The sequence below is a fragment of the Xenopus laevis genome, chromosome 5L (genome assembly GCF_017654675.1).
Source record: "Xenopus laevis strain J_2021 chromosome 5L, Xenopus_laevis_v10.1, whole genome shotgun sequence".
NCBI classification, from domain to species: Eukaryota; Metazoa; Chordata; class Amphibia; order Anura; family Pipidae; genus Xenopus; species Xenopus laevis.
Genome location: NC_054379.1, coordinates 1,271,307 through 1,297,979, shown reverse-complemented (window position 1 = coordinate 1,297,979; position 26,673 = coordinate 1,271,307). Strand labels below are relative to the sequence as shown.

At 39.0% G+C, this 26,673-nt stretch overlaps 1 protein-coding gene across 1 annotated transcript in view; it reads left to right on the top strand.

Annotated features, from left to right (window-relative positions):
• Positions 1 to 26,673, top strand: part of LOC108716400 (1-phosphatidylinositol 4,5-bisphosphate phosphodiesterase beta-1) — a 296,085-nt gene that overhangs the window by 185,338 nt on the left and 84,074 nt on the right. The window contains exons 6-10 of the mRNA XM_041562430.1: positions 2,867 to 2,920; positions 5,614 to 5,689; positions 9,655 to 9,755; positions 12,308 to 12,474; positions 25,810 to 25,956. Coding sequence (XP_041418364.1) covers positions 2,867 to 2,920; positions 5,614 to 5,689; positions 9,655 to 9,755; positions 12,308 to 12,474; positions 25,810 to 25,956 — 545 coding nt within the window. The remainder of the gene's footprint in view (positions 1 to 2,866; positions 2,921 to 5,613; positions 5,690 to 9,654; positions 9,756 to 12,307; positions 12,475 to 25,809; positions 25,957 to 26,673) is intronic.

The following is a 26,673-nucleotide window of genomic DNA, read 5'->3' as shown; positions in this document are numbered from 1 at the left end:
TCAATAGGGGCAGTGGGGCTCATTTTGGAAGAGAAGTCAACAAGGACTGAGCAACACCAAGTGCAACTTTGACACATGTACCTTTAATGAAAGTGGGTTTAACTGCAGGGAAAACTTCGATAATAACATGTTTGTAAAAGAATTGTTATATTTATATTAATTTAATAGTCTTTCAATAAAGAGACAACCCTTTATCGATATATATATATATATATATATATATAGGTATCACTTCTTTTAGCCTAACAGCTGAGCCAGCAACTAGTAGGTTCCATACGGCACTCGACCAAAACTTCGTGTACAGGGAAAGCAAATAAAGACAGCAGGTCCTCTATGGTTCATGTTTTGGTCTCTGACTTGTTGTTTAAAACCGAACGTTTGTGGTGTCTGTAGACCTGTCTCAATGCACTTTATTTCCAAGGACCATGACATTATTGAATATCTCTTTAAGAAAGTAGTCATTCTAGAGTGGTATTGGTCGGCCTTTATTGTCCCTAGTGGTTTTTGTAAAGGAATTCTATTGATCTTGCAGTTGGAAACAACATTAACGCTACGCTATTACGTTTATGGAATGTGAGAATTCCTGCCCTTTGCTTTAACTAATGCACTTGATTTTTTATTTTTTTTTGATCTGTAGGGTGCGATGGCCATAAATAAGCAATGAATTGTGGCTTCTAATTGCTATTGAAATGAGTGCTCTTCTATGGGCAGAAAAGGTAGAACAATAGATTGTCCTATTGATCATTTCTTAATAATTATTGAACAAAATAAAACTACAGCATAAAAGGATGAAAATTCGTGTTTTATACAGGGTGTTACACTTAAGGTTTTAGGGTTCTTGTTATTAGTGACTTATTCTATCAGTAATCTTTCCTTTAGTTTCATGTTCCACAATTTATGTCAAAGAACAAGAGCAAGTTTTACATTTTCCCAAGTAGAATAACTTGTCATCGGCACATCCCGCACACACAAAGGAAATTCCTTCAAGGATTCAAGGACTATTTTCCCCTGTTATCCAATCGTTTTCCTCCTGACATTTGCTTTTCAAGTATCACCTTTTACCTGCCCCTAAAAAACTTCTTCCTTGTGTCCCCAATTCTCCCATTTGGGAAAAGCTTTGAAAATATATTAAAGATTATTAAAACGAAAATACATTTCTTGTATTTTATAGACAATCTCATTGTAGCATATTTTGTAGTCTGGTCTTTATTTTTAATTGTTTGTAACTTTTTATAACTTTTTTTGTATTTAAATTTCTAGTTGGTAAATTCACTGACCCCAGAGCTAAGCTTTAATAAGGAAGAGCCTGAATAGAATCATAAGCAATAAGGAAAGTAATAATAATGAATATCCCACCAACTTTCTGCTTGGGTCACTGATTATACCAACCCAGACACATTTTTGGTTTGGAAAGTGACAAAATATAGAGAAAAAAAAATATTAAAAAAAATACACAAAATTAGGATCAATTTATGTAAGTTATGCAACATTCCAAATGTAATCAAAATGTAGACCTTTGTTTTTAAATGGTCAGTGATGATTATCTTACACTGGTAAATAACAAATAAATAACAAGGGCAAATAAATAGCATTTTCAAATAAATAATTCAATTGATTGGGTCCATTTCCAGAAAGAGTTGTTGGCATGTCCCTAACAAAGCAAAATGGGATTGAAGCTTACGAGGACCCCCTTGATCAACACAAACATATCATTGGTTTTGGATCTGAGGTATTTCAGCTAAATAAATGAAAAATGAATGTATATATTTAAATACATAATTATACTGAGGTTATAGATGTTGACATACAGTGACATGTGTGTGTTGTCGCCAGTGAATTTGCGCCGGCATAAAAAAATGGACGCCGGTGTCAACAACGAGACACCGGTGCCATTTCGTGAATTTTTCGCCATTTCGCGGGAAATTCGCAAATTTTTCGGCGAAACGAAACGCCCCAAATTCGCCCATCACTAATCCAGATACCAAATCAGTCATATTCCCAATAGTGATTTAGATCAGATAATTATCTGATACCAATGGGCAATTGTTATCACCAGATAAGATCAAGGAGCACTGAAATGGACTCACCAGATGGGTGTACAAGTGATCACATTGAATCACATTTAGGGGCAAATTTACTTATGGTTGAATATTGAGGGTTAATTAACCCTCGATATTCGACTGGCGTATGGAAATCCTTTGATTTACCGCAATTCGTTTGATCGAACAATTAGATCCTTTGAATCGTTCGATTTGAAGGATTTTAATCCATCGATCAAACGATTTTTCTTTGACCCAAAAAAGCTTAGATCTTGGACCTTCCCCATAGGCTAACATTGACTTCGGTAGGTTTTAGGTGGCGAACTTGGGGGTCAAAGTTTTTATTTAAAGAGACAGTACTTCGACTATCGAATGGTCGAATAGTCGAACGATTTTTAGTTTGAATCGTTCGATTCAAAGCCGTAGTCGAAGTAGCCCATTCGATGGTCGAAGTAGCCAAAAAAAACATTCGAAATTCAACGTTTTTTTTCTTCTATTCCTTTACTCAAGCTAAGTAAATGGGCCTCTAAGTGATTTGATCATTTGCTTTATGAAAAGATTTATTATACCCTGGAGCTGCTTAAAATCTGAATCTGAAAATACTCCCATCTCATCTCTCAGGTATCAAAGTCATACGATTCAAATTGTTGCAAGATTTTGCCACTCCGACTTTTCTGATTTTCTGATAAATGAGTCATGGAAGTTGGGTTGACTTTGTTTCAATAAAAAAATGGGGAAAAATTAGTGTTAGTAACTACTCCACCCAATGTGCTTTAATTAGCATGTTCTAATAAGTGTACCTTATGTGTTGTTTTCATTTTCTCTAGTTACACCAAGATGAAGCTACAAGTGAACTTAGAAGGACGAATCCCTGTTAAAAAGTGAGTGGTACATCTTTAAATCTGAATAGAAGCACAAATCAGGTATATCATCATCATCATCATCATCATCATCATTTATATAGCATCAGCAAGTTATCATGCAATTATTTGCAATGATTTTTAACAAACAGAGACCTTTACTTAGCAAACAAGGGTTACAGAATAAAAAATATCATTGGCGAGTCCTGCTCACAAATGACATCATCAATGAAATAAGTGAAATCATCGCCTTTATCTGACACAGATACATTTGTCCTGGTTTTGTCTTCAAGATTTGACCAAGATAAAGTTACGGAACTATTCTAGAAGAGTAATCTAATAAAAGTCACAAAGTAACCCCTAGCAACCAATGAAAACGTAGCATTTTTCTTGCTGTCGGTTACTAGACCTGGTGTAGACTTCCCCTTTATAGATAAGCTTTAAAAATTCTATTGACACCTTAAAAGAAAGTGATGCTTCATCTGTGATTCCTTTATTGTGGACAGTCCGAAAGAGGGGAGGGTAAAATCAGCATAGCACTGCCATAACATCCAATCAGATGTTTGCTTTCTAATGGTGACCAGTAGGGATGTAGCGAACGTCGGAAAAAAAGTTCGCGAACATGTTCGCGAACGTCCGGACAAAAATGCGAACGGTTCGCGAACGTTGCGAACCCCATAGACTTCAATGGGAAGGCGAATTTTAAAAGCTAGAAAAGACATTTCTGGCCAGAAAAATGATTTTAAAGTTGTTTAAAGGGTGCAACGACCTGGACAGTGGCATGCCAGAGGGGGATCAAGGGCAAATATGTTTCTAAAAAATCCATTGTTGACACAGCGCTGCATTTTGTGCTGTAAAGGGCAGAAATCACACTACGTCACTCAGGTGGTGTTTCTGGAGACGGTATTATTATTGATATTTAGACAGAATGTGAACAAGCTCACACAGCTAGGTGGCAGTGGTTTGAAGAACAGATGCAGATGAGAGATCAGCAGCAGGACAGACAGCTGCCCACAGCAGCTACATACAGAGCACTGCAGTAGAAGGTAGATTACTAGCCAGCAAAGCTACCTAACCTGAAATGTCCCTCAAATCCCTGCAGAGTTCTGTCCCTACAATACAGAGCAGTATCAAGTAGATTACTAGCCAGCAAACTTACTATCAACTGTCCCTCAAATCACTAACAGCTCTCTCCCTACACTAGCTCTTGCAAACACACACAGGCAGAATGAAAAAACGCTGCAGGGCTTCAGTTTATATATGGAAGGGGAGTGGTCCAGGGGGTGTGGGGGTGGTCCAGGAGGGAGAGCTTCCTGATTGGCTGCCATGTATCTGCTGGTCTGGGGTGAGAGGTCAAAAAAAAGCGCCAGGTAAGGCGAACCCGAAATGGCGAACGTCGCGCGACGTTCGCGAACATTCGGCGAGCGCGAACAGCCGATGTTCGCGCGAACAAGTTCGCCGGCGAACAGTCCGCGACATCCCTAGTGACCAGCTAATGTTATCTGCTGGCTGGTTGCTATAGGTTACTAGACCTGGAGCCAACTTTTTTCCAACTTTTATTTTGATCCCCCTTATTTTTTTATCCTGTTAAATGTAGAATAATTATCTGATGCAAATTATACATCAAGTATCACTTTAAACTTCCTAATAAATTTGTACCAACTTTTTCACCAATAATAAATTTGCCATGGATGAGATTCATGAAGTCATAGCAACACATACAAGCACATCAGTGGGGCCCAGTTTCCTTTCATTTAGCCAGAAAATGTTCCTGTGTTTACTGATAAGATTATTTCATTTAAATTCCTAATTGAAAGCTGATGAATGTGGAGAAAATATAGAACAAAAACCTTTTTTCCTCCCAAATCAAAGGCAGGGAAGTTATAGGTCTATAATTAAAAGATGGCGGCTGGGTATGTATCGTCAAGGACAAACTCAAGGGAATGCGATAAATAGCATAATACAGTTTGTAGGTATGGGATCCTTTATCTGGAAACCAGTCATCGAGGAAGATCCAAATTATGGGAGATTATATTCCTTAGAGTATTTTCTAATCACACAGTTATCATTTTAAAACATAGTTGAGGGTAACCAAGTTGCATGAATCCATATTAAGGAAAAAAAACGTAAGCATTTCAGATAATAGATCCTATGCCTAACTGATGATATCTTGATGTATTCACAGACGTTATTGTTAACAAATTATTCTGTGTAACCCGGTAACAATCCTGGATATATTATCAATTTAGCATTTACTTTCCTCAAAATGCCCTTATTGATGGTCATCAAGTCAACCCCACATAGAAATGTCAGGAGCTCCAGAATACACCGGGTTTGGCAGATCAACACTCCATGACCAAATCTTCAATGAAATGTAACAGTGATTGAGAATAAAAATAGTGTATGAATCATTTTGTGCCTATATTTTGCCAGGGCAATGGGGTGTTTGACCAAAGAAACATTGACCCTGTTACTACATGTCCCCAACAGATCCCTATCAGTATTATTGGAAATTAGCATTTTCTTCTGGTTTTGCTTGTTCCTTGACCCTACAAAAATATTGGATCTAAAATCCTGATAAATCAATTGAGTCTTTGGGTTAAGGAGAGAATGTTTTGTTGAGATTTTACTTGTTTCCAGGTAATATTGGTGGGACATCCGTGTTACTTGCAGATGATACTTTCTAATACTCTTCTTTCATCCATTTCGTGCAGCATTTACCGCCTATTCTCTGCTGATAGAAAAAGAGTGGAGACTGCGCTGGAGGCTTGCAATCTTCCATCTGGCAGAGTAAGTGGATTCCATTGCCGATGAAAGAGATAAAAGTGATATGAAAGAGAAATTGAAGTGAGATTATTTTACCCATCAACATTGTGCTGTGTAAATGCAGAATATAAAACATATCATATTCAAAAGTACAATATCCATTTTATCAGCCCTCCAGAATAAATGGGTCATGGACTATTTCTACATTTCTCCAATACTGTAACAGCGCTTGGATGTCAGTGTAAGGAGGGAATAAATATATACTCTGTATTCCTATAAATTACTCATAGTGTGGATGCTAAAACAGTGTAGAGGATCCTACTACTTCCCCTTCTGCAACTGCAGGAGCACTTTGGGGTTCAAAAGTGTGTGGGTATTGGACACGAGAGGGAATGTCTATGTGACAACCACCGCCCCACCCAGTGATGTAACTGGATATTACTGGATCTCACAGCAAATTATAGTTCAGGCCCCCAAAATATCTACAGTTTGACCTGTTTTACCAATATTTATTGAAATTGAATTAGCGCCTCATGGGGCCCCTATAACTCCTGGACCCACTGCAGCCCCAGGGTCTAGTGATGAGCGAAATTTTTCGCCAAGTTTTGCTTCTGAAAATTAGGCCCATATATTCTAATGGGTGAAAAAATTTGTTGTGCGCCAAAAAATGTTGTTACTCGTAGACTTTAATGCATTTTGGCAGATTTACTCCATTTTGCAAATTTTTGGGGAAGCGAAAAGGGACCAATTCACTCATTACTAGCAGGGTCTGTTTCCTCTGTAGTTACGCCCCTGCTCTCACCTCCAAAGTTATAAGTGGGTCAGGGGTATGTCAGTTTTTTGTTGTTTTTGCAAAAGTGTGAGAAAACTTTATGGGACTTGTTTATAGAATGTAATGGTTTTGGCACTTTGCACCCTGCCCCATACAGAGCTGTCTGGAACTATTTGTTGAAGTGTCTGGCTCCTTGCTAGTCATCCCTTATAGGTTAATGGTCTTTGCTTGGCAAACTGAACTCCAGCTGCAATATATATATATATATATATATATATATATATATATATATATATATATATATGTACATCTATGATGTCATCAATGTAAATATACAGTATAACCTTTTCTACCAATCTTCTTAAACACAACGCCAACCCATTACTCATAATCCAGCTGAAGGTTCAGACAAAAACCAACAAAATTTCCTGCTTAAAAAGGAAAGTATTATAAGAAAATGTTAAGGGGGTTATTTATCAAGGTCCCAACTTATCTCAATATTGTCTGCTACAAACTCCGATCTAAGCCGCTCGGGTTTGTAACGCTAATTTATTATCACATTTTCCAGAAAATTTGATTTGCAGTAAAAACTCAGATTTTCAACTGATTTTCACAATTTTTTGGGAGTTTTCATCCGAAACCTCCGATTTTTGTCAGAAAAACCCGAAAACTTCGGGGTTTGGCACGAGACCCAGCGCACATCAAAAAATTATTGGGACTTCTCCCATTGACCATTGAGTTTTCCAATAATTTCCAAAAAATTCGTGATTTTTTAAAAGCCCAATTTAATAAAAAATCACACATTTTTGGTGATTTTTGGTGATTTTTGCATTCAAGATTTAGTAAATAACCCCCTAAGTACTAAATACCTAATATTTACAGTGGCATTGTTTGTCTATACTTTTAAAATCACTGTTCCCCTCATATGAAATATAAAGAAGTTTAAAGTCATTGGAGTTCTTCGACCTGAATAACTGAACATGAGACGTAGTGCCTTTGTATTATGGTTTGTATGGTTTGTATGGACAACAAACTCCAAGTGATGTTTCATAGCCTTGTATTTCACTGTCAGATCTATTCTGGTAACAAGGCAATTTATTCTATTTCCAGAAAAAAGGTGTATTTTGAAAATATGATTCATTGATGTAGATGATGTAAAACCTTGTTCTGTGGTCATAAAATAAGAAGGAAAGTAACTGTGTTGCGGGGGTTTCAGTTAAGTGAAACTATAGAGCAATGTACAACTCCAACACATAATCCCATAATGTCTCTGTTACTAAGGAACGAGACTTTTCGGCAAGAAACAAACACACACTCACTTAGAAACTGTATATTATCTCAGTAAAAATGCCAAGATTTCAAGAAATGTAAGAATAGTATTTCTGACTGCCTTGTTCTGTGAATGAGCATGAGTTTATTTTAATGTACTCACTCCATTTTTAAGATTGTTACAAGGAAATTGTTTTTTGTTTTAAAGACATAAAGAAACAAATATATATATATATATATATATATATATATATATATATATATATATATATATATATATACACATGTGGTTTTTTTGGTTTTTTTTTTTTTACATGCTGGGCTTTGTAACTCTAATTAAGCGAGTACCCAAAAATGAATAGTTTGATACTATAGTATGTTAAGTATATTGTGTCTGGTTTAACAATTTCCAGAAAGTGATTGGCCCTTATTTTTGGCTTTGAATTTCTCCAAATGGAAATGGGTTTCCTTCCCTATGTCTTTCTTTAAAAAGTGCAAACTCCTGACCTGAAAAATCATTATTGGAATCCTGATCCAGCAGCTCCTCCAAGACCATATGGTTTAAAATTAGGGTTGTACTGAATACATCTGTGAGGATTACTCACCCTGGTGGCCCAGTGGGCTGGCGGGGATGCCGGTCTTCCTTCCCTCAGGCGCCGGTTCTTTAGGGTGCGCACGGCGAGTTTTAAAGGCGCAGGCGCGCTGGTGTCATCATTAATGTGAAATTCAACCTCTATATAAGGGAATTCCTGTGTTTTAATCCTTGCCCGTTACAGGTTTCTTCTCAAAGAGTTACTGGTGCCCTTGTGCTGTTTAAAGCTTCTGATTCTGATTATCTGTTGTGAATCCTGCCCCTGCCTGGTAACCGACTCTCCTATATCCATATCCCCTCTAATTGATCTCCTGGTTTGACCCTTGCCTGCATGACTCCGTTTCTACTCTGCCCGTCCCGACTGACTATGCTTTCTGTCTACGCCTTGTACCGTGACCTGCTGCCAAAAAGACTTTGCATTTCTGTTGTGCCCCTTTTCTCGTTCAGAACCCTTCCCTTAGCACCTCCCTTAATAAGACCTGGCAGCATCCGATTAGCCGAGGGCTCCTCCCGAGGTGAAAGGCGGCTGTTAAAGGCGGAAGCAAGAGCCGAGAACTGGGTGCTTAGCGCTGGTTCTGAATTTAGGGTGCCGACCGTGACACCATCATTATTGGATATGGCTGAAATGATGAATTCTCCACAAAATATTCAGTCAAACTCAAAACCGAATCAAGAAATCCTCAATTCATATTCAAATTTAAAAAAAAAAAGAGAAAACATTGCATAATGGGGCAGATTTATCAGCGTTCAAAATCCAGTTTCTACCACGATTTCTGATTTTTTTTTTTGTTCCAAAAATCATTCTCGTGTTCAAGATTTATTAAGAGCAAAAAATCTCAAATGCAAAAAAAACCTGCTTCGTAGAAGCGAATGCGCAATTTTTTTTCTTTTTTTTTTCTTTTGTGATTTTGATGTGTTTCAGTTCAATCTGGCTCTTTCATAAATAAGTGCACATTCAAGTTTGGTGAGTTTTCAAATTTTTTTAAATGTAAAAAATTTTAAAAATTCACAGATTCGAATTTTATTATATATGCCTTCATGTGTGAACAAAATGTTGTTGCCTTCAGTTGTCACATGACTTTGAGTCTCAACAGTCCAAACCAAATCCTGGATTCTGGGCATCCCTTCTAAATTCTGAAATAGGATATATAAATGTCAGACTGGGGGTCCAGGGCCCTCGGGGGGCTGCCGATTCAGGGGCCCCCACGGCCTGCCAAAAAATTGCGGGGGGCATTGCACATGATTTCAGAAAGGCAGAGGGTGTGGGTTGTTATGTTTAATGTACTGTATGTAGTTGTATTTCCATTTGAGTTGCGCATTATTTACAGGTTGTTTTTCCGGTGTTTGTTTGTGTAGAGCGACTCCGTTCCACAAGACGACTTCACTCCAGAGCTTTACAAAGTCTTCTTGAACAATATATGCCCGCGGCCTGAGATTGACAACATTTTTACCGAGTTGTAAGATACATTTGCTTTATTTTATTTATTATATTATGTTTTTGTTTCTTTCAAAATGTAACAATCGGGGGTCATTTAGTAAAACTTGTTCCCTAGTGCAGTAACCCATAGCAACCAAACAGAAATGTATTCGTGTTATTCCTCAAAGTGAAATACTGCTTGGTTGGTCTGGATTATTTCATAAATAAATGAAAAAGTGAGGTGCACATTTATGTCTCTGGCCAATACACTGGTCCATTTGTTTCAGCCTGTGCATTTGTACAATTGACTTCTTTCTTACGTAAGACGTGATTTTTCAGAAGAATTTTTTCCATCGCTTTGTTCGTTCTTTCTCTTTTCTTAATACAATAAAAATACATAATGACAAAAGAAACATGGCGGCCATGTCTGCCGCACAACTGGAGACGGTACAATGTGATGTCAAGCTGTGCCGCCTGTCGGGAAAATGAAATGTTATAGAATAATACCTGATTAAGAGCGAGTGGATTATTCTAGGAATATCTAAATGAATATTAAAAAAAAACCCTCACCTGGTTTTCTGATCTTCAATTATTCATTAAATGTGTTTGTTTCTTGTAATGCAAAATGAGAAGATGCTGCTGTGATTCCCTTTGTACCAGTCCATTATAATACATGTATGGGATCTGTTATCTGAAAACCCCTTATACAGAAAGCTCTGAATTAAAGAAAGGCCATCTCCCATAGACTCCATTTTATCCAAACAATACAAATATTTAAAACAGATTTCCTTTTTCTGTGTAATAATAAAACTTATACTTGATCCCAACTAAGATATAATTAATCCTTATTGGAGACAAAACCAGACTATTTACCTTATTCCATGTTTACATGATTTTCTAGTAGACTTAAGGTATGGAGATCCAAATTATGGAAAGATCCATCAACCGGAAAACCCCAGGTTCGCGAGTATTCTGGATAACAGATCCCATACCTGTACACTGATTCATTAGATCAAGGCACTGCATATGCATAATAGTCATCTTATTTGGTCATCATTCACATCAGTGATGAAGACCAGTCTTTGACCCCAACAGGCAATGGAAACATATGATGAGTATCTGCAGTGCAAGGCTAAATATCCTTCTATATGTAATTGGGGTGCACAGATATAACTTGTGCATACACCAATCTTGGAACCGGCACACCCTTATAAAATCGTTGCTGATTTATTTTTAATACATCGTATAAGAGTGCAACGTTTCAGTCCTCATCCTTGAGAAAGGTCCTATATATATATATATATATATATATGTGGTTGTCATCAATAAACAGGAAAGTAGAGTATTGCATGTGGCCATTGAGTTGAACTGTTTAGCCTGAGTTGCTGCACCCTGCAAGACAGCTGTGGAACATCACATATAGACCTATAGGTGGCATCAATGCTGCAGATCTTTGACCATTTAAAAAGAAAAAGTTTCCATTCAATGTTGGTCAGAACCATCAAATAAAAATAACCAACCCAAAAGAGTGATAAATGATGGCTGTGTGTTGGGTTGCACAGAATGAGCAGTCACAGTTCCCCATTGATAAGCAGGAGTATCAGATCTAATCCCAACTAACAGGAACATCATCAGACAATAAGAAGAAAAAGAAAGAAAAAGAAAGAATGAATGAAACATACTATCCCTAATATATTTAAATGTCTAATAGAGAAGTAGAGTGGGCAGGGAATTGCATGGGGAATGATGGATGTTAATAACAGTATTATTGTGTTGAGGGGGAACTCTCTGCTACAAAACTGTCATTTGACCAGTAGGGATGCTCTGAGTCCATCGTTTTCAGATCTGCCTGAATATCGAATGTGCTTTAAAAATCATGGGATTTTAAGGGTTCCAATGAACTCTTTAGTTGGATCCAAGTCCTACAGATAGTGCTGGGATTGAGCTCAATCCAGAATCAAAACCTACAATGGATGCATCCCTAAATTTGACCGCACTCATAATTCCACAATTTTATTATATATTTATATAGCGCTGTTTGATTTTTCTTGCAGGCCTCAGGCATCTCCCAGTAACACTCCAATAAAGAGAATATCCCTGCCATATGCACCATGAAAATTGTGTTTGATTTATTTAGTACCTACATATTCCACATCACTTTCAGTAGTGTCAACTTCATTTCCATCAGTCCCAGCCCAGTCCATGACCCTATCACATAAACTATGGTCAGTTTCATCATTTTATGGAGTGAAACCTTTATCCCTACGTTATTCTACTTACTCCAACATTGCCGTGAATTAGTAAAATGGGGCAGCTTTGCCCATTGTTCTGCCCTGAGATGCGTCTTTTTTCCCAGACACCAGGGTACAACTGGACCTCTTTAGTGCCTCTTTCTACCCCTACAGTATCTACCTCTCATTGGTTATTTAGTTCATTTTTCAAATTTGGTTTTAATACTTATTATTCAATGTATCATGTAAGTGCCTATGGGAGGCTATTTGTTGAGTGAAAGACTAGGCCGTATATTTATCATCTCGTTTTATGCATCAGAGGCATTTGGCGCAAACTGAGCCGTTTGTTGTTTCGTTGCAGCGGCAGTAAGAGTAAAACCCACCTGACTGTTGATGAGCTGATGGAATTTATTAACTCAAAGCAGCGAGACCCACGATTAAATGAGATTCTCTATCCGCCGCTAAAGCAGGAGCAGGTCCAACAGCTGATTGAGAAATATGAGCCCAACAGCGTATTGGCAACAAGAGGTAAGTAGATTAATTAACAAATATGTACTAAAGGGCAAACTTGCACATCTCAGTTACTACACTGTGCTTATAGGAATATTTATTATTGGACTTTTGTTGTTTGTTCACATTCACTTAAATGTTAATAATCTAGAATTCAGTTTGAGAATAAGTCAAATTCCACCACTTTTTGGGGTTCCTTGAGGTCATTGTCATTGCCTGGCTAAACCAAATCAACCAATAAATAAGTAAAGTTGACCAATATTATGTTCTGATAAAGTGGTGTATGTTGTTGTGTGGGCAAGTCAGGTGATTTACTCCCTGGATCTGGTGCTGCTTGAGCCTCTTGCAGTAAGTAGAGCAGACACACATTCCATGTGAATAGGGAGCCAGTGGTGTATCAATGGCATTACTTGTATAGAACAGTTTGCTTGCAAAGTGCAAATTGGAACATGTTTTTCCATGTAGTAATGAAGATGCACAGATGTCTATTTGCCAACATTATTGTGTGATGCTTGTGGGGTGTCAGTAGGGCCAGGGACCTTCCTGTCTCATCTCTTTGGCTTTCAGGCAACTCATTTGCTCCTGGGCAGAGTTCATCTTGATTTCCCCTTTGGAGAGTTATGGAACTCAATGCAAAAGTCTTGAGATTATCAAAAAACTTAAATAGGATTATCAGTAGATTTATTTCTCATTTCGGTTTTGTATCCATTTTCAAAACTCCCATTGAATCTCAATTTCAGCTTTCATTCCCTGCCTGGAATTCAAATGCAGGAGCTCATTGTTTGAATGTGTCAACATGATCCTGTAATATATATATACCTTCAAATAGCTGAAATAAAGAGAGGAAACACAAGGTTGTGTGTTACACTCATTACATGCCATCTGCAGGCTTACACCCTACCATTGATACCTTGTTGCACCCTTAGCCTCTGCAGTTTGCACCCTACCATTGATACCTTGTTGCACCCTTAGCCTCTGCAGTTTGCACCCTACCATTGATACCTTGTTGCACCCTTAGCCTCTGCAGTTTGCACCCTACCATTGATACCTTGTTGCACCCTTAGCCTCTGCAGTTTGCACCCTACCATTGATACCTTGTTGCACCCTTAGCCTCTGCAGTTTGCACCCTACCATTGATACCTTGTTGCACCCTTAGCCTCTGCAGTTTGCACCATACCATTGATACCATTGACCTTGTTGTTCCAGAATCAGAGCAAGTAGCTAAGCCCAAGGGAGAAAACAGATGAAAAACACAGGGTCTGATATCTCATGCAGATCTGTGGGGCTTGTCAGTATTCCCATCCTTATTTTCCATTCAGTGGATTTCCCTTTGGATTGTACTGTCAAGAAACAGGGAGCTGCTATGAGAGAGGAACGTGAGCTTTAGGAAGTGTCTGGGGACCCCGCGAGAGCTGCTTTGAATCTTCTGAGCTAAAAGTTGTGCAGAATAAAACATGTACATCAACCCTTCTGACAGCTAGACAATAGAAATGATATTCCAAAGTTTCTTACTATATATATATATATATATATATATATATATATATATATATATATATATATATATATATATATATGTATATATATATATATATATATATATAAAGCTTAGTGTTCTTTCGCTAGTTAATTTCATTATTCTAAAGGTCTCTGTTTACACTGCAATCTGTTGGCTTCTGTAGCATGTCTTATGGCTCTCTCCCAGCTCCATCATAATACTATTACTGTATATACAAGAATCTCCAAGTATAAACTATCGTGAGCACATTCAGGCCACATATATATAGTTTTGCTGACATAAATACTATAAAGGCCCTGTATACAATCGGTGGTGCATATATCAGCTTGAATTAAAGAAGTTTTTCTAAGGAGAGTTAAATTTTAACTTGTTTTAAATATTTAATTTGATGGCTATGGACTGGACATATTAACATTGTCTCCTTGCAGCCTAACATATGACCTCCCAATCTCTCTGTGCTCCAAGGCTTAATATCATGTCTATATATATACAGTAATTACTGACTATTATGCCTATAAATACACTGAAGTCTTTTCATAAAGTGAGTCCCTACTGCAGAACAGTAGTCCCAGGAGAAGGTTAAAGGTGGTTGTGGCACCCACTGAATGTGTGCCATTGTGATTCTCCAAGGCCTGGGTGTATTGCTGAGACTTCATGGTAGAGACTGTTTGCCTGTTCCCTCCTGGGTTGCCTTCTATTCTGTGCCCCAGGCAAAGCACTGGCATGATCAGCAGGACCAGGAAGGTCAGTGGGTAGAGATTAATGGCACCATATCATGAATTCAGTGTGGTTACTAGACCTTAGGAGCAGTAGTGAAGGTCTACGCATGCAGTGAAAAGAGAATTTATATCTGAACAAGCCTCAATCAGATATAGATCGGAAATTACCTTGAGGCCCATACGTTGGCCAACAGGCTGCAGTAAAGAACAAGAGGCAGTAAATTCCTATGACTGTAGGGGCGAAGCTATTTTGTAAGATCCCTGAATTGTAGCAAATAATAAATATACCCACACCCACGGTAATTCTAGTCACCTACCTACTTCCCTTGGCTGGCACTCCTCTCCTTCAAAAAATGCTCAAGCCCTGGGTACTATTTGAAGAGCACCACACTTCCATCATCTTCAGGCGCCTCCATCAGGCTTGGGCAAGCACGTGCCAGTACAGAACTTTGTTCTGCAAAAGTGCCCTCTAGAATTGGCTCAGGGAACAGTTGTGTAGCAGATAAGAGGCCAGATTCACTGGAAGGTGTCCAACAGCTTGGCTTCCCCAAATGATTTTACCATTCCTTCTTCTTTAACTGTCATGAGGGGATTCATTTAGTAAATGAAAGACATGGGGCAAAAAATGGGCACAAACCACCTGGGATGCAGTTATGGAGTGCAAAACCTCCCTTAAATACTGTACTGCTTGCATTTGATAGTGGTGTATTATAAGGGACAGACAGGAGGCAGCACATAGGCATTCCCTATCTTCCCAAATCCAAAGAAAGAATAAAAAACAGATTATTAAAGTTCTATCAGTAAACTCACCACTTCACACAGTAGGTCCAGGTACACATGCCCTAGATCTTAAGCTTAAGGAGCCACGCTCAGGCACAAAATACGTAAGGTAGTGATGTGCAGTTCAAGTGTTTTTGACCAACATCCAACCAGACCCGAGCCCTCCTGCACCCGCCTCCTCCCCTCTATTAATAGGCCTGCTCTGACCCGAGGGGCCAGCACACATCTATAAAACAGAAGCAGAATGCTGGGATGTGAGGTCATGGGCAGGGAGAGAAGGCAGAAGAGCTTGACCCAAACACACCCACGACCCACAAATTAAGTGCTGAGGTCGGCCCGAACTTATCCAACCTGTGGGTAAACCCACGGGTCCCATGGCCTGCACATCACTAACGTAAAGCATCTGTTTGAAATCCCCTATTTTTCCCCCTGACTTGTGTGTCTTATCAATGTGTGGAGTGAGTGATTGGATGTACAGGCATGGGATCCTTTATCTAGAAACCTTGTATCCACAAAGCTGCAAAATACAGGAAGGCCGTCTCCCATAGACTCCATTTTAATCAAATAATTCACATTTTATCAAAGCGTTTCCTTTTTCTGTGTAATAACAGTATCTTGTATTTGATGGTAAATAAGCTGCATAAATACATACTGGTGGCAAAACCAGCCTATTGGGTCTTTAAATGATTTTTAGTAGACAAAGTATAGAGATCAAAATTATGGAAAGATAAAATATGGAAAGATTAAATAAGGATATAAATCACCAAGGACACAAACATATTCCTTATGAAAATATGATCTTATTTTATAGTTTAATTAGAATTAAAATTCCCAATGAAAACCAGATTATTTGAATAATCCTTGATGTAAATCTGTCTCAAAGTCTATTGGTTTCCCTGTAAATGATGAAAGTGACATAAAGTCATTAAAGTGAGTGGTACAGGCCCCACTAATTACACCACTGATAACGAATCTCCAGGCAGAAGGGACGGGCGACCCCCAGACATTTGGGCTGTAAGACTTGTCAGTTCCTGCAGGACTGGATTTGCTGCCAATGCGACTGCTGTAAGATTATTTCCTTCTGAGCAGTAATATTATATCCACAATATTATATCTCCTTTCATTCTGATTTATGAGTCACACTATAACAATTTTATCATATAATTCTATTTAAGGAGACCCTTCCTGGCACTCTATGTTGCACAAACAGGGAATAAAAACGGAAAAGAAAAATACTGGGTCATTTTGGTCACAATTTATAGTTTAGAAATAACAATGTTTCTTTCTTCTGTCTTTCTTATTGTTTTTCATGCTTTATTGTTTAACCCACTATTGCAAAGACTCTCAGAGTTTTTCGGGCAGTGCCAGTAGAACCACAGGAATCCCAATGCTTTGGAGCCACAAGGTCACATTAGAATAAGTAGAATCTGGTAGAACAGTATTTAATACCCCATTATTTACTAAATGAGCCCTAAAGTATTCAATGGTGGGTTACATTTATTGCAGCAGATACAGCACCAAAGCAATAGAGTCAGAGGGAGGCTTTATATACTGAAGAGCAAGTTAAATGTGTGCTACACCCCTGCCCTCAATTGCACCCCACCCTATGAGCAGTAAATTGAAGAATGGGGGGTTATGTGGACAAGTGGGGGGTTGTTGTGGAGGAGGATTTGACTAGGGGGATTAATGATGCAAAATGCTGACAAAAGGGGAGCACCTTCCATTAACACTATCTCCGGGGTGTCAGACATTATGAGACTATGGGGCAAATTTACTAAAGAGCGAAGTGACTAACGCAGGTGAAAATTCGCCAGTGTGACGTCATTCGCTAGCGGTACTTCACTCCCTAACACCTGGCGCATTTGCATTCTGGCGAATAGACGTAACTATACAAATTCACTTGCACCAGACTTGCCTTCACCAGCTCAGATAATCAGTGGATAATCCCAAAAATGCTGGCGAGTTTTCCTTTTTACAGGGTGACAGGCTGCAAAAGATCATAATATTTTTTTTGGGTTCCCTCCTTCCCCCCTACATTTCCTAACATATGGAACATAAACTATACTGTGGGCTCATGTGTAGGGCAATATAACAACTCTATTTTATTTTATTAAGGTTCCCTGGCCTTGTGTAATGTAATGTATTTGCTGCAACATATACGCCCATTCAACTTTAACTGCACGCCGTATGCTAATTAGGCACCGCTAACGCAACTCAAACTGCTTATCATATTATCGTTAGTGCTTAATGCCCCCCATTACCCTTGGCATAGGCATCTTCTGTTTACCCCTAGTTCAGGCCCTGTTAAAAACTGCCTTGAGGGCTTCTCTGCACCATGCCCCACCATGTGCTCCCTCCATGTACATCTTGTAGTGTGTATATATATATATATGTATATATAATGTGCAACTCGTACACAATTTGTGCTCTATATCAGACACACAAGAAGTAGCGCTTCAAATATCTGAACACAAAACCAGGGAGAGGAGCAGGGTCCATAGTGGATAAAAGCTTCAGGGGTTGCTATTGGTTTTCCCATTTTGCACAGAACATGTTAATAAATATACATTAATATCATGTTACACTTCACCATCCAGAGTTCACATGATTGGTGACTTCCAGGCATAGTGTAGAATGTGGAGTCATGTGAAATTAGTACATTTGGGATTTGGTATTAACCACTGATCACTTTTTTGTCTGTTTCTGGACTCTATAGAAAGAATTCAGTTGCAGCCTATAATGTACGTTATTGTAGCAATCAATCAATAGAAATATACAGTGACCCAAGAATCCCTGTTTATGGTTCAGGAGCAGAAATGGATCTGGACGAATTCTCTAGAATCTGTTGTGTTTAGATGTTTTTCATCATTTACTGCTGGCCGCACCTAATATGTTAACAATGGCTTTGGCTGCTAAAGACTCGCTTGAAATGTATTTGCTAAATGTTATTCTGTGTCAAATAATGACATGAGCTGATCGAGCCTGGCCCATTAGTTTCATTAAGCAGAGATGCAATTAGACATAGTCTGTAGCCCCGTAGTCTTTATATAAATCTCTTTATCAGCCGCCTGTGGCTTCACCCAACACTTCATACTCGGCACATCTCAACCAACAGGAAGAAAATACGCCAAGTCCAATTAGTGATTTGTTCATATGATAAACTGCAACGCTGCATCTTCCAATTGGAAACAATTAGAAATGAGTTGTCACCCTGAAATCTTTCATCAGTTTCCTCGGAAAGAAATTGTTTGTCAGAATTACAGAATGGGAATATTACTTGCGCCAGGTTTATTTTGGCATTTTCATAAAGAAGGAAAAAAGAAACATCAGTGATTTATGGCTTGATTTCTGTTTCTCCGGTGTTCTTTATGCGATATCGTAGGATAATGGGATTGGTTGATTAATGTGCATATATCCCTTTGGGAAGGAGTGAAACGGGCGCATGTAGAGCCACAAACACAACATCTGTCATTGGTCTGAGTCTAAATGTGATGAGCAAGTTCCTAGAGACTGACATGGATAATGATCATCTTGATCACTCATAGTCATGCCATCAACAGATTTCTAAGAGGCCAGACTTGCTGTTTGAGCTGTAACTGTTTTCGGATATTGTGTTTCCAAACCTTGGCTTGATGTCTACTGTGTCTAATTGCCTTCTGCCCCAGTTCTCAGATATGGGAGCACTTTTATTTTACGTAGCAAGACGGACCATAAGAAGCACAGGCAGATTTCTCAATTAGTTATTGTGGGTCACTATACAAAACAATGTATTCTATTCTGTAAAGGGTTTTTTGGTAAACAGAGGTCAGTTACACCTGCTAATGCACTCTTTGTACTTTCATATAGTTTCAGTCCTTCCTGCCTCCCATTCCAAATCCACTGCAGTTCCACCTACTGACCCTGGAGCTACCGCCACCCTCACACCAGTCAATACATCCAGGGTCCCATCAGTGGCATGTGCCTATAGGTGCCAAGCACTTGAGTCTAAAGAACCCGGCGCCCATGTCACTCTCAGGGGCAACACCAGAAAAGATGCCGACCCAATGCCGACCCAATGCTGACCTAATGCTGACCCAATGCTGACCCAATGCTGACCCAATGCCGACCCAATGCTGACCCAATGCTGACCCAATGCTGACCTAATGCTGACCCAATGCTGACCCAATGCTGACCCAATTGTGTCTGATTTAAGGCAAAGCACAATTGTGTTAATTTTACCTCTTTGCCCCCAATTGTGGCCAGTGCAATACCCCCTTGTGCCCACAACAAAGAGGAATTTCTGGCAAAAAACATGCTGCATTATGGGAAAAAATGTGACAATTGCACTCATAACTGTTATTTGCTCACTGCACATGTTTATGTAAATGAGCCTAAAATGATAGTAATTACACTTAAAGGAAAACTATACCCCCCAAACAATGTAGGTCTCTATAAAAAGATATTGCATAAAACAGGTCATATGTAAAATCCTGCTTCATGTAAATAAACCATTTTCATAATAATATACTTTTCTAGTAGTATGTGCCATTGGGTAATCATAAATAGAAAATTGCCATTTTAAAAAATAAGGGCCGCCCTCCTGGGACCATAGCATTCACTGTACTCACAAACAAACTAACAAACCATACATGTTAGGTCACATGAGCCAATTAACAGACAGAGTTGTGTCTTTTGCTTCAACACTTCTTCCTGTTACAGTTAGAGCTGAAGTATTTCTGGTCAGGTGATCTCTTCCTGTTACAGTTAGAGCTGCAGTATTTCTGGTCAGGTGATCTCTTCCTGTTACAGTTAGAGCTGAAGTATTTCTGGTCAGGTGATCTCTTCCTGTTACAATGAGAGCTGCAGTATTTCTGGTCAGGTGATCTCTTCCTGTTACAGTCAGAGCTGCAGTATTTCTGGTCAGGTGATCTCTTCCTGTTACAGTTAGAGCTGCAGTATTTCTGGTCAGGTGATCTCTTCCTATTACAGTGAGAGCTGCAGTGTTTCTGGTCAGGTGATCGCTTTCTGTTACAGTTAGAGCTGCAGTATTTCTGGTCAGGTGATCTCTTCCTGTTACAGTTAGAGCTGCAGTATTTCTGGTCAGGTGATCTCTTCCTGTTACAGTTAGAGCTGCAGTATTTCTGGTCAGGCGATCTCTTCCTGTTACAGTTAGAGCTGTAGTATTTCTGGTCAGGTGATCTCTTCCTGTTACAGTTAGAGCTGCAGTATTTCTGGTCAGGTGATCTCTTCCTGTTACAGTTAGAGCTGCAGTATTTCTGGTCAGGTGATCTCTTCCTGTTACAGTTAGAGCTGAAGTATTTCTGGTCAGGTGATCTCTTCCTGTTACAGTTAGAGCTGCAGTATTTCTGGTCAGGTGATCTCTTCCTGTTACAGTTAGAGCTGCACTATTTCTGGTCAGGTGATCTCTGAGGCAGCACAGAGACCATCACGAAATGGTGGTTTAAGGCAAGAGATGTAAAAGGGCAGTTTTTACTTAAATATATATTCCAATTTGGTAAGATTCTTTAATATGCCACTTAATATGATATGAACTATCTGTTGCTTAAGTGTTCATTTTGGGAGTATAGTTTTCCTTTAATACATAAACTATAAAAAGGAAAGGTCCCACTTATGTGAGGAAGCAGGCAGCAGATTTGCCAGAATGGAATATGTATAGGAGAAGGTATTTATAGAAAGGTTACAGTAAAAATGAAAAGTGCTCACAGAGAATGAACTCCGGTCCACATCGCATATTAAATAACAACTGGAGGAAACATAATTGTAAGGCAAATAAACTGAAACCATAAAAAAACTCAAGACTATTTGAAGTTGCTAAGAATGGGACAATCTAGAACAGAATTAAAGTCAACTCATGGAAATTTGCCCTTTAATTTGCTGCCGTCAGCCATAATAACAATAATAATTCATTGGGTTTTGTGGCGGTTGCGCGGGGGGCTTGAGAATTTGCAAGAGTTGCACAGCGAGTGTTTTTATCCTGACTGATGTATGAGTGATTAATAACACATTGGCTTGTAACACAGTCCCGTGTGGGTGTTTTGTCCCTCCCACTGAAGGGGGCTATTAGACATTCCGACAGAAGAACAAGCCATTCAATAGGTCCCAGTCTGATTCCAATAAGCACTTTTTGCCACAGTCTGACATTTGCACGTTACATAATCTCTTCAGCACAGGTCCGCAACTGCCAGTTATAAAGAATAGAAACCCAACAGTTTCCCTTTCCTAAGGACCATGTTCATGGTTTTGACTCCTATTGAGATGTTTTTTGCCTAAATGTTGTTTAGCAGCCGGAAAGACTCATTACTTTACAAACACAAGGTCATACCTAGTCCCAGATATTCCTTTTTGATAAATCCATATTTTTAATCTTCTTTTGGGTCTTCTTGCATTTCTTATAATAACTATTCCATAAGGAATTAAGGAGTATGTTATAGAATTGTTATTTAAATTAATGGAGAATTCAACCCCACACTAATAAAAACCAGTGGCAGGGCTTTCTCTGTAGGAGGGTTGACTCATAATGAGATTAATTGTGGGTCACTTGTGGTCACTTGACAATTTCTACATTGTGGGAGACAATGTTGTTGCTCCACAGGTGACCCCTGATTTCAGAGAAGGGGGTGAAATTGGGAGCCCACTTTACATGCAGCCATGATGTATTCCCTTATGTCTCGTGCATTCCCTTATGTCTGCTGCTGATTATTATTATGTCCACAAAAAAAATGACATTTTCTACAGATTACTTGCCCTTAGCATAATCCTGATTTAATTTGTTTCTTTTTCTTGTTCCTCAAATTGATTATTAAAGGGCTGGGGCACAAAGGCATTTTATGTTCCGTAGCCTTAAAGGGATATTGTCATGGGAAAAAACATTTTTTTCAAAATGAATCAGTTAATAGTGCTGCTCCAGCAGAATTCTGCACTGAAATCCATTTCTCAAAAGAGCAAACAGACTTTTTTATATTCAATTTTGAAATCTGACATGGGGCTAGACATTTTGTCAATTTCCCAGCTGCCCCAAGTCATGTGACTTGTGCTCTGATAAACTTCAATCACTTTTTACTGCTGTACTGCAAGTTGGACTGATATCACCCCTCCTTTTCCCCCCCCAGCAGCCAAACAACAGAACAATGGGAAGGTAACCAGATAACAGCTCCCTAACACAAGATAACAGCTGCCTGGTAGATCTAAGAACAACACTCAATAGTAAAAACCCATGTCCCACTGAGACCCATTCAGTTACATTGAGAAGGAAAAACAGCAGCCTGCCAGAAAGCATTTCTCTCCTAAAGTGCAGGCAAAAGTCACATGACTGGTAGGGATGTAGCGAACCGCCGATAATGTGTTCGCGAACGCCATTCGCGAACACCGGCAAAAAATGCCAACAGTTCGCGAACAGTTCGCGAACTTCGAACATCCGAAAATCGTTCGATTCGAACGATCGAAGGATTTTAATCGTTCGATCGAACGATTTTCGTTCGAATCGAACGAAAATCGTTCGATTTTAGCGATCGAATGGTCGAATGGTCGAACGATTTTGACGCGAACGCCTATTGGCGAACGTCGCGCGACGTTCGCGAACTTGCGGCGGACGCGAACAGCCGATGTTCGCGCGAACAAGTTCGCCGCCGAACAGTCCGCGACATCCCTAATGACTGGGGGCAGCTGGGAAATTGACAATATGTCTAGCCCCAAGTCAGATTTCAAAATTGAATATAAAAAAAATCTGTTTGCTCTTTTGAAAAATGGATTTCAGTGCAGAATTCTGCTGGAGCAGCACTATTAACTGATTCATTTTGAAAACATTTTTTTTTCCCATGACAGTATCCCTTTAATCCCTCAACACTGTAAGGATGTGCTTCCCAATGTATCACAATGCAGCACTTATGGCATTCATACAGTTCAACTTCCCTGTACCCTCCTCCTCCTCCTCCTCTCAGCTCATACATATTGTAGGCTGTTGGGCAGTGATTGAGTTTGGACAAGTGTAGATTTGTCAAGAGGCTTGCATAGTAAATGCACAGGATACCCACGACAAAGTAACTTCAAGAAAGACATTACACCAATTAAAAAGATTACATTACTTTTAATTAAAAAATATTTTTGTTTCTCAAAACAGACACAGATGGAGTGCTGTGTTTTCCATGGGACTCAACATATGTTGAACTCTATTTGGATCCCAGAAGAATTCATGTTTTCTTCAACCACCTGAATCAAACTAACCCTTAGGAATGGAGCTTGCAAAATGTAATTAGAAAATGTAACTATCCTGACAAAGAACATGGCATATGTAGCGCACCATCTGTACACTGGGAAGTGTTTTGATCAACCTTTAATGATTACTCTGTCAAAAATAGTGACACTAAACCTCACAGCCTTGCTTGGTCTACTCAATTGTATTCGCCCACTTGTTGGTTGGGTCAATCCCACCCTACTTGCCTGTACTAAGCATCTTCCTTATTTACAAAGGACATTCTAAACTTTCTTCATATAAACATTCTATTCATACTGATACAGAGAGAGATAAATAATCCACAACTGACTTATTACATAATGACATTTCAGTGGTTGAAGAAGACTTTAACTGATCTGACTGTTATGCAGGAGAAAACTGGACCAGTATCACTTGTTCGGCATTAAGTTCACACAGTTCGACCAACTGCAACTGCATGCTAACATTGCTGCTGTCATTGTAAGAATTGATGCCATTCATTAAAGGTACTTTAAAGGTCCAGAGGTGCTCCTTGTTCTTGCTAGAGCCACAATGTAGAATGAAGGGATGCCAAGCACTGAAACTAATGCATCTGGACTTACACTTTAGAAACAGTGGGAGGTTGGCAATTTCATTTAAAAACAGCTAGCTTGAGACTAACATAAAGGTGGCATTGGGGTATCCAGCTGGAGGGTAGACAGGTTGATTCCTAATTTTACAATTCCTCTGTTAGACTTATCTGTGTTACACTTACTGTAGCCTCCTGTCATACAAAGCTCATAACCTGTACCATAGAGAAAGTTCAATCCCCAATACACTATAGAGCATAGAGTGTCCCTTGTATGGAGCAGTGATAGTTGCTTATTTTCTTTTATTGATTGTGTCTATGCATACGTCATAACTGTTAGCTCTTGTTCTTATTCCATTTCATTTTTGAGACTGTAATACAAATCTTTGATCTACAAATAATTCCTTTGTGTGAGCGAGTTAGTAATTGTCCATTGCAGTCACCTTGCACTTCTATTCCCTCGCATTGTCTACAAGTTAAATGATACAATGCATTGCTGAGCTCTCTACTCCAATCTGATCAGTCTGTGAGTACACACCAGTGCTGTGTCATGGGGGAACGTTACACAAATGTACACAAAGAGCGAGCACTAGACGTTGTAAGTCAGAGCTACTCATGTTACTTTCCACCTTCCTTTCCACTCTGTAATGTGGTGGTGGGAAAGCTTTTTTTATTACTATATTGTTTTGGTAAACATGGTGTAGGTCTGATATTATCCTGAAAACATATTGATGACAAGTTATCCCCCAGATATTGTGGGTTACCAATGGAAATAGAGCCATAGGGTAAAAATGTATATCAAAATTGGGAGATTTTTATTATACGATCCAAATTTTTATTAAATCTTAATGTGGGGTTTGACCAATAAGTATAATAGTGTATTAAAAAAAAAAGCTATAGTATAAGAAAATTGGTCAAGAATATTGATAAATAATTTGTGAGATAGTAGAACTTAAAATGTTCTCGTCACCTCATTCATTAAGTTAAAAAGTCAAATAATTGGTTGCTATGGGTTTATATGTCTTAGTGAATGATTGCTAATACATCACACATTTAGGGGGTTATTTATTAACGGTCAAGCTGTGTTTTTCACAAAAAAGGGTAGTTTCAGGAAAAAAAAACTAAATTTTTTTGGGATTTATTATGCCCCGAAGCTGCAAAAAGACAGAATCCAAAAATACTCCAGCTATAACCTGTTGAGGTCATGTAGAAGTCAAGGGCAGAGGTCCCTTGAACCATTTGAAGATGTCTTCGTGATTTTCTGGGGGTTTTCGGTGGTTTGCTCTCGAAAACCCAATTCATTTTAGCTATCAAGGTTTATTATCGCGATAACTCAATCAATTAGAGTATTTGAGTTTTTCAGCACGATTGCATTTATTCCAGTTTTTTTTTTCATAAATAAGAAAACATTCCAGTTGTGCTTTAGAAATATCTCACAAACTCAACCTTTGATATATAACCCCCATGTGATATTTCAGTGTTTTCAAAATAAAGTATTTACTGAGATTGGACAAAAAGAATTCTAGCAATAAAAATGTTCTGTTTCCATTTGTTTCAGGCCAGATATCAGTGGAGGGCTTCATGAACTACCTGAGTGGAGAAGAGAATGGAGTGGTCCCACCTGAGAAACTGGATTTAAATGAAGACATGTCTCAGCCATTATCTCATTATTTCATTAATTCTTCACATAACACCTACCTCACTGGTAAGTTATTCTAGGAAAAGCTGTAAGTGTCAGTGAAGCCATCATCTTGCATTATGGAATGGTGAAAGGCTGTAACATATCGAATGCAACATACTGAGTCATGAGAATGCAGCAGGGGATCATGGCAGAGGTTGAAGAGGGGAATTTAAAGGAGAAGCAAACCCAAAAGTTAAAAAAACCCTACCCCCTACCCTACATAGAACCCCCTCCCTCCTCCCTTACCCTGGGCAAATCCCCCTAAGTCTTTACTCACCCCTCTGTGCAGATTGTGTCCAGCAGAGTTCATGGGCGCCATCTTCTTTTCTTCGTAATCATTGGAATGAGACCGGTGGAGTGGCGCATGTGCAGTTGGAGCAATTTTCTGTTTCACAACAACTACTCATGCGCCGAAACTCACAAATATTACCAAAGCGCCGGTCTCATTCTGAAGATTACCGAAGGGGTTGAAGATGGCACCTGTGAACTCCGATGCCTGAATCTGCACCGAGGGGTAGGTAAAATGTTAGGTTCATTTGCCCGGGGTGGGAGGGGGATCTATGTAGGATGGGGGGGTAGGTTTTTTTTAACTTTTGGGTTTGCTTCTCCTTTAAACAACAGTATGATTATTATAAAGGATAATGCAGCCCTACTAACATGGACATGGATTTTAAATGTCATCTTACAGTTCTATGCCTTATATTACAGTTAACAGACCTTTGCTCAAAAAGGGGGTTCATT